This window comes from Rhopilema esculentum, chromosome 3 (genome assembly GCF_057945365.1).
Source record: "Rhopilema esculentum isolate cy_ngs chromosome 3, ASM5794536v1, whole genome shotgun sequence".
NCBI classification, from domain to species: Eukaryota; Metazoa; Cnidaria; class Scyphozoa; order Rhizostomeae; family Rhizostomatidae; genus Rhopilema; species Rhopilema esculentum.
In genome coordinates this window covers 6144897-6163002 of record NC_142817.1, presented here as the reverse complement: position 1 = coordinate 6163002, position 18106 = coordinate 6144897, and the positions used below count along the sequence as shown (strand labels likewise).

Sequence of the window (18106 nt, the reverse complement as noted above, 5' to 3'; positions counted from 1 at the left end):
GGGACACCCTTCGAAACTTCGAAGACATTTTATGCAACAAATTCGGAAAGACTTTTTTAAAATCTTTCTCATTAAAAAAGTACGGCAGTTATTTGCATGAAATTTTCACAAGACATTGTTGATATTTTGAAGCCTTTTATGTACGCCAAAAAATTAAAAATGCATCTACCATAAAATTTCTATAGGTCTCGAGACGAAAACATGGAAGCTCTGAAAACTCAAGAATTGAGTTAAGAGAAGCGCTTACAAAGTGCTTTCTACTATAATAAAGTAAATGGATTTTGCGATATAGCATCAATTCTCTGCTGCTCAATGAGTGCAGCTTTTCTGGTGTGTAAAAAGTTTTTCCGTACAAGAACAGAAAAAAATTTACCAAGGGTTTGCAGACCAAAGAAGTTTACGACGCCGAGGGACGACAGGTCTTTACTGAGGGAACTGCGAAGTAATAGGTTTGAATCCTTACTAGATATTATATTGTCATGTAAAAGAAGCTAAATAATGGAACATAAGCAAAAACATGGCTATAGAAGTCATGAAAAATACAAATTTTCCAGCGTTATAAGAAGAAAATGCTCTCTCAAAGCAAAAATTACTCATCGATGATGAGTACAATGGCTTCTCCTTTAATGTTACGCAATTTTAAAAGTAGCTTGAATAAATGCAATAATTTAATAAATTTGTAGCATTTTCGTCGATGAAGTAAACTTTTTTTGAAGCTTAAAAGTTTGATTTTATAATCTCTTTAATAATTTCTTTTGTTATGCAAACGTGAAATTAAAAAGTTGTATTTGTTTGGACAGCTCTAAAATTTTTGGAAGGTCATGTGACTTTGCCATTGTTAGGCCATTCAGCCCTTCTGCATATTTTGCTGTTATAATCAGGAAAATCGAAAGAATCCTGTGTTTTCTTGGTTATTCTTCATAAGTTGAAGCATTTTGTTAACTTTTTATTCCATTTTGGGGAAACTTGGGCCTAGATTATTTGTAGAAAGACTGCCTAAATCTGAAAAAGTTTCCGTTGCAAAACCGAATCTAACGGAACGCCATAATTCGTTTATCGAATTCGTCCCAATACTTTTTGAACGTAAGTGTAATAACGAATACATGCTAAAAACGTCGTGTTTTTAACTATTAAACTGATTTATTTCATTCTAGTATGATTTATTTGCTAACTAAATTTAATACACTCATTTTTTATAAGAAACTGGCTATAAGAAACGAGTACTGGACATTCAGAAAAAATTAAGAAACTTCAGTACTCGAAGCAAAAAAATTAAGAAGCTATTAAATCTGAGAACAATGAAATTTTGTAAAATCCAAGAACATGATTGCCCTGATGGCCTAGAAATTATGACAAAAGGGATACAAATATTTTCCACGTCGTACAGCGTCAGAACGGAAGCGAATCTCTTGACGTGAAAAAAAGTCACGAACATTTCATACCATCATTCCTGACATCATGATTAAAAAACTCTTAAAAAACAGTGAGTATTGAAATTTCCACAACATTAAGAAACTGGAGTACTCAACATCGACCTTTGTTTCGTATAAAAAAATGAGTGTATTTGTAATATGTCAACCTGGAACAGGATATTTATATTGCGTATAGTAGAAAGATCGATAATCGTATTTAGTAGTTGATTCTACCAAAAAGATGTTGCTAAAAAGTCTTTAGAAGTCTTAAAGAGAAAGGATTAAAAAGTCTTTAGAAATCTATTGCTTTTAAATGTCTTTGAAATGTCACTGATGGCCTAATCCGTTTTATTTACCCAATACGTTCTTCATTTCAGAGTTCTAGATGACAGTAGCAAAAATTACTATGTATCAATATTTACTAGAATGTAAACAAATTCTCTTGCCTTACAATCATGATTCTGTGACTTTTCAATGGCTTTTTTGATATGCTGTATTTTTCTAGTGTAGAAACAATCAAAATTTGCGCAGTCATTTATCAGAAACTTAGAAAAACTTCTAAGGAGGAAAATAAGACGATTGAAAACTTCATATTACACAGAACCATTCCGAACTGTTGGACAGATAACATCTGGCATAAAATAAAAGAACAGGCTTTTCGATTCTTCGCCGCAAAAATTCCATCGATCCGAGTCCGTCAAGCAGTTTGCTATTGTGACCTTTCCTTTATTTACATATTTACATTAAAATAGGCAACTTCTAATCTATTGCCTAATAAATTACTAACTATTCAGTCGACATCCTCGTCCTCATCCTAATCATTGTCCCTTACAGGCACACCGGAGCCAAGGGCTGGGGACTGTAGCCCCCTCACTTTTTGCGGAAGCATGATAATAAGGATGTGGCATTAAGGATAATGGTTAAACATTACCACTCAAGCTGGCCAATTTATCTGCCATAAAATGTGCTCCTTCGTTCCTGGTTTACAAAAATGTATAAACGTCGATGACTGCTTTCTTGTAAAAAATCATGGCATTTCTACAATGAATTAAAATACACATATGTTTTTGCAATTGCCTATGATTCTAAATAGAGAAATTGCTTAATTGATCCAAACCTTTCCAAATAAATGCGATGGTGCTTATTTGAAGGGCTGGTTGAAGTCTGTTCTACTCAGGCACCGCGGAGCGTTGAAAAAGTGGGGGGTCTAAAAAAGTGGGGGGAGCTAAAATCGTATAAAAAGAGGCTTTACTGGTATTTGGCATTTTGTGCAAGAAGTGGTAAAGCACCCCCAGCCCCCCTCTGCTCTGCAGTGCCTGGTTCCACATCATTCTACATTTGTAGGGTAGGATATCCTATGTACTCGAGAGCATAGCTCAAGAATGTATCAACATATAGTATCAACATATTGAAGAGTCATAGTCCAAAAGCCTTTTGAGAAAAAAATTCCGAGTCCTTCTTGTGATGTCAAGGCAACAATTTCTTTGACAATAGAAGAGATCGCATCGATTGTGTCATTCTGGATCTTAATTGCATATACATTCATGTAATATTCGTGTTATATCCTTATTAACACTTTTAATTGCATAAAAATAAAAAAAATGTTTATTCTCACATTTCAGTTTATTTTAATAAACTTGTTCATTTTGAGTGCCATAGAAGATACACATTCGATTCTTGAGAGTTTAGAATTAGAATGATCACTGTAGCTGGTCGCCAAAGTCATTATTATTTGTACAGGTTTTAGGGCCGACACCAGTAGTGATATATAATAGGGGGGGGGGTGGATATCATAATATTTCCGACGACATATCTACTTCAATGGCAATTTTGATACTACGCATGCGTCTCATTTGTCATTTCCCATTTGCTATGTATAGGTCAATTTGCTAAATTTTAGATGCAGATAGATTTTTTCAAGGTGCAGTTGCCTTCTTGGTGAAGTGACTAGGCAAGGCAAAGGACCACTAAATTATTCCGCAAGGACCAACTTTGACTTACTTTGGCTATTTTCAGTCAATGCAACACAAAATAATCGATTAAAAGTAAAATTGCTAATAATAAAATATGGAAAGCTAGGAAGGATATAATCAGCCAGTCGTTGGGCTGTGACTTGTGACTTTGAAGAATCCTAAAGGCTAAAATTTTCCGACAAGCATTCAGATTTTCCGACAGACAGCCTTATAGGGGTGCGACGCACCCTCCAATGCATCGGCTCTGACAGGTTCCATTTTACAAACAGAACCACAACATTTTATTCTGATCAACATGAATGGTTTGTTTTCTCTGGTTCCCTTCATTGTTGAAAGACCTCCGCTAATTCCCAGTCCCCTCAGTTAATCAACCAGGCCTTTCGAACCTCGTGCGTGTCCTCGAAGTGGATTACCATCCCGCCAATGGCCGAAATTCTGACTGGTGGTCGTTGTTAAAAAGTCAGGAATGGAGCAGTTCATGAGCTGATCTTTCACCATCAACCACTGGAATGATGCTAATGGTGATCTGACTTTTTAGCAGAGGATTTCTCTACTCGTTATTTGTTAAGAAAGCACGATAATCTTAGAATCAAAATGGGTTTGGAAGGGCTACAGAAGTACATCGAATCGAAATTAGGGCACTGCATTGATAAAAATGTCGACCTGAAATCAACGAAGAATGAAAACACAGAGGAAACTAAAACGTCTAAAAAGGAGCCTCAGATTTTTGTCGTACATGCCGATAGTTGTAGAAAATATGTTTACCCAGTAGCGACCGACTGGGTTTGTGGTGGACAGTGGAATGAGATGCTAAGCAATTTGGAGAGATTTGTACGATGTTTTCGTCAGTCAAGTATTGAATTAGTTGTATTTTTCGATGGCTCCGTGGGTGCAACCAGGTTTAACGATTGGAAGCAGCGGCATACGAACCAGAGAGAAACAGTTAAACAGTTAATGTCAAAAGTAGTTAGCAATCGGGCCACGCCAGCTCGTAGTTTAGCGGTTACACCAGCCTGCTTCAACACAGCTTTGAGATTGGCATTGAAGAGTTGCAATGTGATAGTTTGTTCATCGGTTGGCGACCTTCATCACGATATTACAAGCTATTATCGATCGCAAAAATGTACAGGAATTATTGCACAGAATTCACATTATCTTCTTCAAAGGATATCGAACTGTTTCTCCCCGGATCATTTAAAAATCGGACGATACACAGCAAAATCATCTCGTATCGACTTTGGGAAAGTCATGGAAGAACTGGGCCTAAGTTCTGATACCCTACCAGTATTCGCAGCACTTTTAGGAAACAACATTATTCCAGAAGGCTATCTAGCGACGTTCCATTGGAGCTTCTTAGGTCCAGACCACCCATTAAAAAGTGAAGAGGTAGGTTTTAATAAATTTTGGCTGGCTCTTGTTGACAAACAAAATTTGGAAGTACTGAAGTAAATATGTTTGAAAGTTATTGTTCTGTTTCAAAATGATCGTTCTTGTTGAATCTATTTGTGGAATGTTAAAGATTTGTAGATTAAGAGTTAATTGATTTTTTAAAAATATTTTTGAAGGACGCTGCTGAGAGTTTTTTTGGCTCTATTCAGGAGCCATATATATGGGCCAACTTGATACCAAATTGTGAAATATGCATTAAAGCAAAAACCAAAGCTGTTTATATAATATTCTGTTGAAGAAATGTATGCAATATTTTGCTTGTTTGTAGTTGAAAAACGGTTATAAAATTAATTGAAACCAAAACCAACTTGTTTCTCTTTGGAGATAAAGCTTAAACCACCCTTGAGTTTTTATTGTGAGGGTTTCAATGATTTTGGAATGGCTTTGAATAAGTAAACATTTAACAGTTTTTTAAAGCCTATTTTTAGATTTTGTATCACCAAACATTTGTATGCAAAAGGTTTGATTATATATATATATATATTTTATAAGCATAAACAAAACTATTAAGTTTTAACTATTATATTTATGTACTGTAGAATTATATTTTGGTGTTGAAGACAGCCAAACTACAGGTTTCATCTTTACAAGCCTTTTCACAAATAACATAGTCTTCTCTAGAATTATGTTTATACTATAAAATTATAAAGACATGCATTTGCTTCCTACTTCCTACATTAATGTGAAAGTACAAAGTAAATCTGATATCTACTTCAATGTTTAATGCAATAATTTAAATGATAAACAAAAGCCTGTAACTCATGCCTCCACGAAATGTAAGGAATGGCTTAAGATAGGCACCCCTTTAGCCCCTGCTTCCTTTTTTTCAATAAATACAAAATATTAAGAAATGAACCATCATTGTTTTTGTTTGATTTTAACCCCCCCCCCCACCATCTTTTTCTAAACCCTCCACTATTTTCAGAATATAAAGTGCCTGTTTCTGTCTTATCCAGGAAACAGCTTTCGACTTCAATAAGATGGGGGAAATCCAATAATAATTGATAATCAGTCTGCTCTAGTAAAATTCAGGACACAACTTAACAGAGTCCAACTGCATATAACTGCGTGATTACAGCATTAAGCATGCAGCTTATAGTCGCAGCTTGGAACCATCCTTTTCTGCATCCTGAAGTAAAATGAAAATGTTAGTTACTTAAATTAAAATGAGTTAAACATTTAATCACTGATCTGATTTTGTTTCCTAGCTAAAAGGCAATATATCATATCAAAGTGCACCACCACCTGTTGAAATAGTTATCAAGGGGTTGGCAGACTTTTTGAAAGACAAAGATGTAGATGACATTGATGAACTTGCAAAAGAAGTTTTTAAAGATTCTGGTTACGATTTGGGGGAAGCAACTTTAAAGTTAAAAGAAGCAATAGATTACTTTAAATCAACTTTGAAACAGAAAGATCACAAAACTTGTAAGTCAGTCTCTTTGAAATCTCATACGTTCAGGCCATCCTCAGAAAAGCATGCAATCACATGCACACACCTTAGCACCTGCCTTGTTCCCCCAAGAAGTGTAGTTTATATCACACCTTATCAAGGCAATGAGTTACCACCTTTACAGGAAACATTCTAAGGCCCTGTTTGAATGACAACATTTTCATTCCATATTGTATTTAGTTTCACCATCTGAGACAAAATTTTTGCCAGTTCACATGTCAACATTTTCATGTGATTTTTTATTCAGGGCGCTGTTTACACAAGAATATTGTAATACCCAGATTGCTATACTGCAGGTTTCGTTTAAAAATAAGGCCAATCTAGTATGAAACCAGGGGATTTGAAACAAAAAGCAGCATCATGTAAACAGGGCCTTCGTTCCTTGCTTTTTGTCTTCATGCACTCATGTAGTAAAGAAACGGGTTAACTTAGTTTCTTTGCCAGGACTTGAAATTTTTTCCTCAGATAAATGGGAGAAGTACTGTATTTATTTACAGCATATAGGTGTTAGTAAAAATTGTCTCATTAAAAGATCATCTTGTTATCACATTTTGTTGTCATTTTTTCAGCTAAAGACCATGATAGTTGTCTCAACATAGATGGTTTTCCAGTACACAGCTTTGGACCGCCCTCACAAGAGACCCAAGGGGAAGTCTCAGACTCTAAAAGAATTGAAAACAGCTACCAAAGAAGATGGCAGCAATTTCAAAAAGTTCAGTTGTCAAATCAGCAACAAGTAAAATCATCACAAGTTTTCTTTGATTTTCTTCAGTCAAGATGTTTAATTTTGTAATAAACAGTTTAATTTTGTATATAATAAAAGTAACAGTTAAAGGATTTATTGTTGAAAATATTATATATATTTTCAATTTGTGGAGATATTTTTATTTGATGTTAAAACTGTTTGATATAGGAATCAGCTAAAGAAACAGAAGATGGGAAGGAAGGTGTTGAAAGCAAAGAAAATGGCCAAGAAGAGGAAGAAAAGGCAAAAGACGAGAAAGAAATAAATCAAGAAGAAGAACCTTCAAAGGGAAAAGAAAAGAATGAAGTAGTAAGAATGTTTTTATATCCAAAATTATTCTTAAAACTGCACAATTTTTTGCTTTCTCAGACTCGTTTCCATTTTTTAAAGTTTTGTTAGTTTGTAAAACTTGTATGTAGGAAACTGAAATTTAGCTCATGTAAGGTTTTGGCTATATTAAAATTTCAGTTGATATTAATTATTGTGCTAATTTCAAGTTTTCCATCAATCCAAAATTAAATCGGTCTCTATTTCCCAAAGCAAAAGCAGAGCAGAATCTTCAGATCCTACAAGAAAATGTTTGTTTCTTAACTATTTTCTTTTATTAAATGGGTGAAGCTGGCAAATGGTGATTAAAAGTATATGTAAGATTGACTCAATTTCAATAATCCAAGAAGCCTTGAATTTGGTCTTTTACTGTATGTGTCTTTACAATTGTGATCAGCTGTCTTTAGATTTTATGAGGACTTCACAAAATTTTGTTTTTAGGAAGCCACTGAGGAGAAACCTGCTGTCAATGGAGTAACAGAAGAAGAAAAAGAGGGAATGGGAGTTGATATATCATCTGAAGAGGTACCAAGTGAAGACGTGCCAAGGAAAGACATGCCAAGTGATGATGTGCCAGGTGAAGGTGCATCCAGTGAGGATGTGCCCAGTGAAGATGTGCCCAGTGAAGATGTACCAAATAAAGATGTACCAAATGCAGATGTACCAAATGAAGATGTACCAAATGAAGATGTACCAAATGCAGATGTACCAAATGCAGATGTACCAAATGCAGATGTACCAAATGCAGATGTACCAAATGCAGATGTACCAAATGAAGATGTGCAAAGTGAAGTTCCTGGTGAAGAAGTTGCTAGTAAAATGGTTCCTGGTGAAGCAGTTCCTGGTGAAGAAGTTCTTGGTGAAGAAGTTCCTGGTGAAGAAGTTCCTGGTGAAGATGCTCCCAGTGAAGAAGTTCAAGGTATTTGTGTTAGGTTTTTTACTATGATCTAGCGGTTTGTAGCTAGTAGTATGATAATACCAGCCCAATCACATTATCATCTTACACTGTGCAATCCAGGACTCATGTTACAACCGTCTGATATATTAAGAAAAGGTTTAATAGATTTATGAAGATAATTGTATCTATAAGTATTATAAAGAAAGCAAAAACATGATCACATGTTGCACCTTCGTTACACCATTTAACATCTTCTTTTTATTGAGCATTAATTTGGTGAGACCACAAAATCAATTTGCATATAATACAAACAAAGCTTTATGATGAACATTTTCAAAGATATTTTCTGTTATACATGTGTAACACTTTAAAATAAACTATAGGCAAAATGCTAGGTTTTGATAGTTTATCCTTTTTCATATATATTCTGTAAAAATACACTAAAAACCAACACAGAGAAGTTTTCATCTCCCTCAAAAAGATTCTTTTTCCAGAAAAATTGACAGACAAATACTGTATATCGTCTTTTTGTAGTTTTTTGTGGAAAATATTTTATTGTATTTACGCTTCAATTCTGTGTCACCACTGTGCTGTGGCTTAGTTCATAAAATGGTTAACACATTTGTCTTTCAACACTGTGTACAGACACATAAAGGCTCATGAGTCACCACACGGAGAGTTAGGGGCCAGAATGGCCAGCTGCCTTCAAACAAAAATATTTTCCACAAGAGAAAGATTTTTGCTGCTTTATAGAATTCCAATTCTCCAATTGCATTTCAAAGTATATATTCTTCTCGTACTTTGACTGAGAAGGAATTCATCAAAAATCCATTTAATTCTTGTTTTGGGCCTTTTCTTTCACTTTCACTTCGAAAAATTACTTTTATCCAAATGCTACTGTTACTGAAATTGTTCGAAGTTACCAAATTACATTTCAAATCTTTATAAAAAAGCTGAAAGTGTAAACTTAGTTGAATTTTGCGGCGTAAAATGACGGTCTTCATTTTTTTGATGTCCACACTTCCTTTCGTATTATGAGCTAATCTTTTTTCTCAAATCAAAATAAAAACAGGTGTTCTTTTCGTTTACTTGCGCAAATAAACGTCACCTGCAAACCACCTGAAAATTACTCTTCTCCAGATTTCAAGCCATGCTCCAGCTTATAAGTTTCAAATATTCTTGAGCTTTTCATGTTTTGACAACATAAAGACCTCAAGAATATTTGAAAATCTTCTCCTAAAGCTACATTAGATTTGCATACAAATTCTTTTAAGAATTGTCCATTGGAAGGCTTTCTAAGCCAAACTGATAATGTTCCAAAACTAGAAAGTATGAACGTTGACAAATATGTGGCCTTCGCTTTAATACTTATCCTTTTGACCAAACTGTAATATCAGCATAATTTTTGTCACGTTCTTCAAAACACATTTTTTTGTTGTGTAGAAGGCCGTTATGATGTTATGAAGCCATTTCTACCGGATATCACTGAAGAAGTTATTGCTATTGCGCGCAAACGACATCAGGGTGGCGAGATGGCCGCTGAAATCTTACAGATTCTTACAAAAGGAGAAGTTTTTATCGATACAGCTATAGACGAGGAGAACGCAACAATGCGACTGCCGATACCTTTACTCTACCGACCTGTAAGACAGCATATTTATGGCATTCTGTATGACCAGAAGGTTTATGAAGAGAAAAAAGGGGAAACACCAGATGAACGAGAAATAGAAAACCCGACATATCGATATGTCAAGGAATATTGTGTTTACCGGGGCAACCAACTAGATAAACCGGATCTGGTTGAACCGGTCAGTATGCCTTGGGATATACCCCCGGTCAAAAACTTATGGCTGGGAAGACAGGCACAGGATAATACGACCAGGATGAAAGCGTTTTTAACCTGCCTGAAAAGTGACACGCAAAATATGTCGAATGTTGCAATGGTGCCTCAACGAATGCTCCTTTTGTGTTGCGTTCTAAGGTGAGTTTTGTAACCATTTTTGTTTACATTTGTAACAAAAACACGTTTGTATGCATACAAAAACACGTCTTTCAGGCTTCAATTTACCATCTGTCTGCAAGAAATCCTTTCCAGATTGAATCCATACGGGATCACCTCTGAAAGCGATCCCAAAAGTGTGTTGGAAGCGGATCAAAAAGTATACGGATCCACCAGTTCCCTTGTAAACGCATAGTCTATGCGTACTGTTTTGGATCCGATTCAGATTACTGGACTTTCATGTAAACAAGGCCTTAGTCCGAAGCAAAGATTTTTAAGGAAAATTACTGTAGGGACATGCATAGGACAAGTGTTTGAAGTTTCAGTTACGCAGGACGTACGAGAAGTTGCATCTGATAGAATGCTAAGCCTTATTTGTTGGAGATGAGAGTTTTATTGAAGATCTAATTATTTGAAAAGGAACAATGTGGTATCCGTTGTGCAGAAAAGAAACCTCAGGGAAGTGTTGATTGCCCGTTGTTTTAAGATTTCTGCTGTTGGAAGTTTTTTGTCCTTTTTTTGCAAAAATCCTATTCAACGTTTAATGGTCAAATTTATTCTAGGTCCATATTGTCTCCAAACTGACTTTTGTTGAAAATCTAAATTTCGATGGTCATTTCCAGGATACTCGATATCTATTTTCTGTCATGAACCAACCAAAGGTCTGTCGAAAAATAATCAGTAATTCAATCTAACACACAGTTTCGTAAAAAATCTCTGTCACACAAAAGTCTATGGTACTAGCCTGAACCCTCAATTTCCAGTATTTCTCTCTGCCCCTTTCCCGGTCTCCCTTCCTGCTACTTTCCAGGTCTCTCTTCCTGCCTCTGCCTTCCCCTTTCTCTCCTTTCACTAATCCTCTCTTTGTTTTTTCTCTCCCACTAGCCCCCTCACTTCCCCTTCCATTTTCCTCTAACTTCCTCTCTCCCTTTCCCTCTCATTTTCCCTCTCCCTTCCCTTTTCACTTCTCCCTTCCTTTCTCCTTTCCCTTCTCCATTCCTTCTCCACTCCCTTCTCCTCTTCCACACCCCTTACAGAAAGAAATACCCCTTCATTGACACACCCCCTTCATTGACACGCCCCATTTTATTTATTTCATTTATGCTGTTATTAGACTTCTAGGTTGATATTTGGCCACATTCTTTACTTTTTTAGATATTTAATACAACAAGAAGGTGGCAAGTCCATTCTCTCGAGACAAGACATTGATGCCTTTCTAGCACAGGCATTGTCTTCGCATCTCACAACTGAAGGCAACTCAATGAATCTGGCACATCTTAAACTGAACCAAATCGACGTCAGGTAAAGCAATAATTGTTATGATTATCGTTCATAACATCGTATAAGCCGCGAGCGATGCCTAGCAATTAACTTTCTTGCGTTTTTAATTAACCGTCTCACTTTTGGATGGAAGGCCCTCGGAGTTCCTTTGAACCCAAAACTCTTCTTGCTTGAGAAATAAGGAGACGGAAAAAATGAAGCTTGTTTAAAGCATATGATATCATTAAAAGATTTTCTTCCAATTGACATCAGTAAATGGTTGTTGTTAATGTAATTGATCCAAACCAGAAGGATACAACTTAACAGGAACCCGGTATAACATGAAACGTCACATTAGATATACAGTACCACTTGAAAGAAATACGGTATTACATCATATACAGTATTAGATGTATAGTTTTAGAAATTGTAAATTATGCTGCTGAAAAATGTTTGTATAAGGAGAAGAAAAAATAAAAATATCTGCTAGGTGCGTGGGACGATTGTTAATGTTCCTGACTTGCTCGGGGGGGGGGGCAGTTCTTGCCTTTTCAGGGCCTGCGTAAAAGGTCTTTAACGTGGTAAATTGAAAACCATGAAATGTTTTGACCAAAATTGCGATTAACAGTTGTTAAAGCAAAATATATGCCATTGCAATCGATTTCTTTGGTGTAATAACAGAAATTCTTGCTTAAAATGGTTGGAACTTTCAATAGCATAGAATAACATTTTTTTAAACGGTGTTATTTTAAAGATGAATTTTAATATTTGGTTATAAGACGAATAACGGAGAACATTTTTGTTTAAATTTCCTCGTGACTCCCAGCGACTAATAGCTTTACGTTCTAAATATTTAATCATTTATTGACCCAATTTTTTTCTTCAATAAAAGCCAACAGGAATAGGCACGTAACATTTTCTCAACTCAGATTAATCTTCCAATTTTGTGATAGAAAACTGATAAATTCCGAATATTTAAAAAGTAATTAACGCCCCGAGTGTTTGTGAGAAGGAAAGGGCATACAAGTGCCTCACTGAAGGAGCAAAGGAATCACCTTCCCCTCGCCTACCCGCATGTTAGACCGGCTCCGTATTATATATCCCAGAAATTTAATCTTTTGTATACAGCTTAACATGAACCTGACACAAATTCCCAAGGATTTTTCGAGCCATGCCTCAACAAAGCTTTTCCAGATTTGAGAATCACCCTCGGTAGAGAAGTGAATTTGATAATACATATGGCTATGTATTCCTTCATGATAATTTTTAGAGTGTCATTCAACCGTGCAGAGTTAAGAATAGACTTGGCGGCGCATTTTTGGTCGAGAAAACAATGAGAATTAGTCTTACGTTGCCGATTGGATACGAAGCAATAGGCCTTTTGTATAGTACAACCAATGGGAATTTAGATGGCCATCAAATGCATCGGGACATGGTGCCTTCAAGTGTATCTAGACTAGTGGATAGTTTTAATTATGAAGCGTATAATCACACCCTTCTTTTACAGGGCAATGCAGCTGGCCTCCGTCTTCATGAGTGGCGTTGAAGTCGCCATAGTTGCAAATGATGCTTGTGGCTCGCCTGTGCCGTGGGAATTCTGTTGCCCCTGGCTGTTTTTTGATGGGAAATTGTTCCACAGTAAATGGCTGCAATCGTCTATGAATGTGGCAACAACAGAACTATGCGAGGGAAAGGTGCGTTCAGATTTGTATGCGTGAAATGCGCGTCTTATTTTAAGAAACAGTGAAATAAGAAACACGAGGCTCACTACCCTAAAAACTAAGTAACATCTAAGAAAAATTGCAAGGCTCAGGAAGTGGGAAAAGGAAGAGAGAAGGGCGTGTCATCAGATAAAATCTGGTGTCTTCATTGTATGCCGAGAACTTGATGAGGCACAGGAATTTAATCTGAAAGTTACGGCTACAGTGTTTCTCTACCTGGTACGCAAAAGCAAGAGTCCGTTCTTAAGAAAAATTGAAGAAACATTTGTGGCCCAAATGAACAAAATGTTATGGCTTTGAGCCTACATGGTCTGGCGTGATTCTTTAGAAAAAAGACATGTAGGCCCACGCTAAGTACAAGGTTTGCGTGACAATGCACATATTCTAGGCCCGGGTTTTCCTCAAGGGTTCTGGCCACAGGTTTGTTTTGTCAGAAAATTATATTTTTATCTTGAGTACCAAAGCACCTGAGCCAGAAATAATTAAGTTATTAAGGGCAGGAGTTACGTTCCTCCATTAGACAAACGCATGTACAGTCACAAAAATACGGTGTTAATTTGCCTGGCCAAGTTTGAATTGAAAAGAAAGTTGAAGGTCCCAATTGAAAGTGATATAATGAGTCATTTGTTAAAAATCGAAACTGGAAATGTTAGGAGCTGAGATGGCTAAGGAAAACACAATAGTAACAGTGGTGTTTTTTAGTGGTAAGTCTTAATTCGTCGTGGATCCTTTCAGCAACATTGTCAACATCACTTTTTCTTTTAACAACCTCTGAGGATCGATACAGGTGGGGTTCATAATCACAGCACCATGAATATTTGCTTAAACTAGTTGAGTATAAATCGAAAGAGGTACCAAGACTAACTTACTGTATGGTTTCATAAACTGCTCGATAAGCATGGTTTTTTAAAGCCGGGCGTGGATTATTCTATTGACTTTCACTTGCTTGAACGATTTTGAACAGGGAAATGACTCTTTTTCAGCCGAAGCTTGCCGAGAAACTCGAACGTCTTCGATGGTGCATTACTGAGGGCCTAGGGGACCAGTACAAAATCACTGGTTTGAAACCGGTGACGTCAGCCACCCCTTTTGGCACCCCACCTGCATCATTGATGCCTGCTGCCCCATATGGGGTAAACGATTTCCGTCCTGCGGGAGCAAACTATCAAAGCAAGAGCGCAAAGGGTCGCGGAGCCAGCAGCAAGAGGCCAGTTTTGGCAAGTGGTGGCACTTTGGAGGTATTGGCAGCCTTTAGATTTTTATGCATTCGAGATTTCTCCTCAAGTCGACTTCCTTTATTTCTGAGAAGCATTTTGAATATTTTCTTAGAAAAAATGAGGGAAGCACAGTTGATTGGTTGAACAATCTTGGTGTTTAATGGATGACAATATTTATTTTCCTTGGAATCTGCTGTATCATATCACTAAAAATCAGTTTTTTGTTCCCTGTCAAACTTTTTTATCGCGTTACAAACTCACCCTCTAAAAAGAGACTTCTTTCAACTTCCCCTAGATACAGAGTTCAGAAAACACCTTACCCTTCCTCCGGATGAAAATTATTCCTATTTGCCTTTCTCAAAATTTACCTTTTGCCTCCCGCAAAATGTACCTTTGATATTTTGAATAATTGTTCCTTTATACTTTGTCAGAAGAAAGTTCCAGGCACAACAGTAAATTCTTTTCATTTTGCATTCTCTTGTCAAGTTGTGTATTGGCCTTCCTCAAAACTACTGCACCATTGGATAACCTTTCCCCGGCTCACAGCCGTGGAACCGTAATGTTTTCTGGACTTCGATTAAATGTTTCGAAAAATTTTTTTGGTTATATTTCGAATTTATTTTATGCTTGTCACTTTTATTCTTTGGTTTTGCGAACCTTAACCACCCACACATTTTGTGTCTTATTTTGCAGTTTCCTTATTTAATTTTAAAACTTCCAATCTTTAATGATAATATTTCAGACATAATTAATAATAACAGAAAGTTAGGATTCCTGGAAAAGTCTTTTCAATTTTTCAATTTTCGATTCAATTTTTTCAGTTTTCAGTATGTGATATTTTCAGCATGGCCCAAGAAAATTGTTGAGCTTTTTAGAGTGATTATGGTAGACTGGCATAAAAGATTCTGTGATTTTCTACAACAGATTAAAATGTTCCCATACATTAACAGAGTGGTTCTCACATTTAAAGTGCTTTATTGGCCAAACTTTAAAACCTAATAGAAAAGATACTTTAGTTTTTTTAAAGCACTATACATATTTGAATATTTAGGAAATGGTTAATAAGTTTGTTGCAGTTTTCTTGTTGTCTTGTAAACAGAACTTTGATTACGGTAGTTTTGGCGGGTCGACAAAGCTTTGATGTGTAGAACTAGTAAACATTCATACATACATTCGATTCTCACAGGTTGCTGGCGTCCCGGTTGCTCATTGGTCAGGAAATAAGTCCGGACTTGGTTACAATAGAGACAACCCGGATATTGTTGTTGGAGGAAGGAGCAGCGTTGATCTTCCAAGTGATTCACGTTCCGGGAGAAGGGGAATGCTCCGAGGCAAAGCAGTAAATCGAGGTCGTGGCCTCTTACCTACACCATTGTTTTCCCCTTGGCCAATGGATTATGACGGTAGGTATCCCCAACCCTTTTATTTCATATTAACGGCTTCCGTGGCCCAAAGTATTAAAAGTCCCACGATTGATGACTATAACGACAAATCTTGTCACAAACAAGTTCAACCATAATCCCTCATAATTTTTGTTCTAGTCGTTGTTTAAAGTTTTTATGCCTTTAATTTTTTTCTAGTTGGTAATGTTAGAGAAAAGCTCACGAGCTTATAGCTAAGCCCTTACAAGGGAAAGGGAGGAGGAATTAGGTAGAGAGAGGGGAAATATCGAGCTTGTTCATTTTCGTTTTATTTATTTGTAAACAGACGGTTTTTCATTCATATTTGTGTTATATTCAAGGCTATCAAATAGAAGGTTTTATGAAATTACTTGAAATTTTGGAAAAATTTTCTAAAAACGCTTAAAAAATTTAGTCGGACTCCTTAATTTTTAGACTTAAAGCAACACGAGACCTCAACTCAGCAGAAGGTTTTTTGGGTCACTGTGTAAGTCATTGTGTAAATTCGTCTCTTTTGCAGGAATGCGAGGGGTCCAACAATCTTTTGGACGAGGCCCTGGCAACCCCATGGCTTTAATGCCTCGTAGTGGTGGCAGACCCCAGGGCAGGTCTCTGTATCGACCTGGTGGGGGAAAAGGGCGACAGGAGCACGGTTCTGGCGGACAATCACGCGGCAAGGATAGAAACACGGCATCCTACATGGGAAAGCCCCACCAAGATATGTGGGTTGGGAAAGGTCGTGGACAGAATCTTGGCATTGATGATGGGTTTATTCCAAATGAGGAGAGACGCGGCGACTTTTCGCTTCCAAGGAATTGGAGTCGTCCTTAGGCTCCGACAAAATGAACACCAACGAAATGAAATTTTTATATTTAAAACAGTCCTTAAGTTTCCCGGAATCTATGTTGATAAAATTATTTACGTAAGATTCTTAAAGATTACATATATATCAAAATGAATCTGCTACTTGCTGAGTAGGTGTAGCCTTCCAAGTAGAAGTTGGGGGTAGGGTTCTTATCACAGTTTGCTTTCCACCCCCCGGAGTTCAATATTAATCTTTTTACTCGGTGATCATTATTTTATGCGATGAGAAATTTACGGCTTCAAATTTACGTTTCGTGTTTTTACAAAATCTATTGTTATTTTTGATACTTTTAAGTCCTGGTTTTAAGAGACGGAATAAAATGCCAACATGTTTATCAAAGCCACGACACAGGGTTTTTTGCTAGAAATGCTTCGTGTAACAGCACTGTGCTTCTCGCGAATTTCTGAAATATGGAGGCTCGAGCTTCGTTCGCGATAAAATCCTATAACTTGGTGACATGAAATAATTGATTTCGTTGAGTTCTTATTATTAGATAACTCATATTTGGTAGTAAATTGATTTACCATTTTATTGCGTTAAAGTCTGGAATTATTTTGAGAAATGTATCTCGATGTATGACTGGGGGAGAACTGCAAAAATGACGGCAGGATTCGAATAATCCATGTTATGATTATTATTATTGTCAATGAATATCGCCACGTGATGAGAGGGCCGTTTCTTGATTCGCCAGGCGACACTGGGTGTCACCATTTCGCCACAATGTTAGTATCCTTGGTTGAACATTTTTCAAACCCAGTTTTGACCCATTCAATTAGTTCATGTATGCGAATTTCTCTGATTAACTGCCCTCATCTTAGCCCAAAATAACGCTGTTTTCGTAAAAATAACGCTGTTTTCGTGCAAAAAATTCCCACGTGAATGTTTCTCACGTGTTTCTACTCTGGTGCAAAACTATGCAATGTATGTGAGAGAAGAGTGATAAAAATTGTTTGATATTTACTCTTTCCTAAATTTTTTCTGGATTATCGTAACCCCAAGTTAGCCCTAATCTCCCAAAAGCATGACGGATACGAAACATTTATGTTTTAGAAATTCAATTTTAAACGCTAGTCATCTGAGCGAGATGCGTTTTGAAGAGGGATGTGTTTTTATATTCTTATACTCCTCAAATTATGACTTGTATCTTAAAGGCAAATAAAATCAGCACATGCCAGAAGTTCTTTCTATCGATTCCCGTTCGTGAACCACGGATCTGTCTTTTTATCTTTCGCCATTTATCAGTGAATTACCGGTTAATTTTTCGGTTTATTGATTATTGTTTTCAAAGTATCTTATTCGAAATGTCTTCTACCAAATACGTGTTCTTGAATGAAATTAGAGGGCTGTTGACCACTCTTGAAGCTTTGTCTTTTTCTTTTCTCTTGTG

General features: G+C 36.6%; 1 protein-coding gene across 1 annotated transcript; it reads left to right on the top strand.

Moving 5' to 3' along the window:
- Positions 1–3744: 3744 nt before the first annotated feature.
- On the top strand, positions 3745–18080 carry LOC135692905 (constitutive coactivator of PPAR-gamma-like protein 1 homolog). Its single transcript, XM_065211245.2, has 11 exons — positions 3745–4771; positions 6043–6262; positions 6857–7023; positions 7201–7341; positions 7801–8278; positions 9701–10238; positions 11412–11558; positions 13024–13210; positions 14221–14475; positions 15641–15857; positions 16375–18080. The coding sequence occupies exons 1-11, from the start codon at positions 3980–3982 to the stop codon at positions 16683–16685; spliced, it is 3453 nt and encodes a 1150-aa protein (XP_065067317.2). The 5' UTR covers positions 3745–3979; the 3' UTR covers positions 16686–18080.
- Positions 18081–18106: the final 26 nt, after the last annotated feature.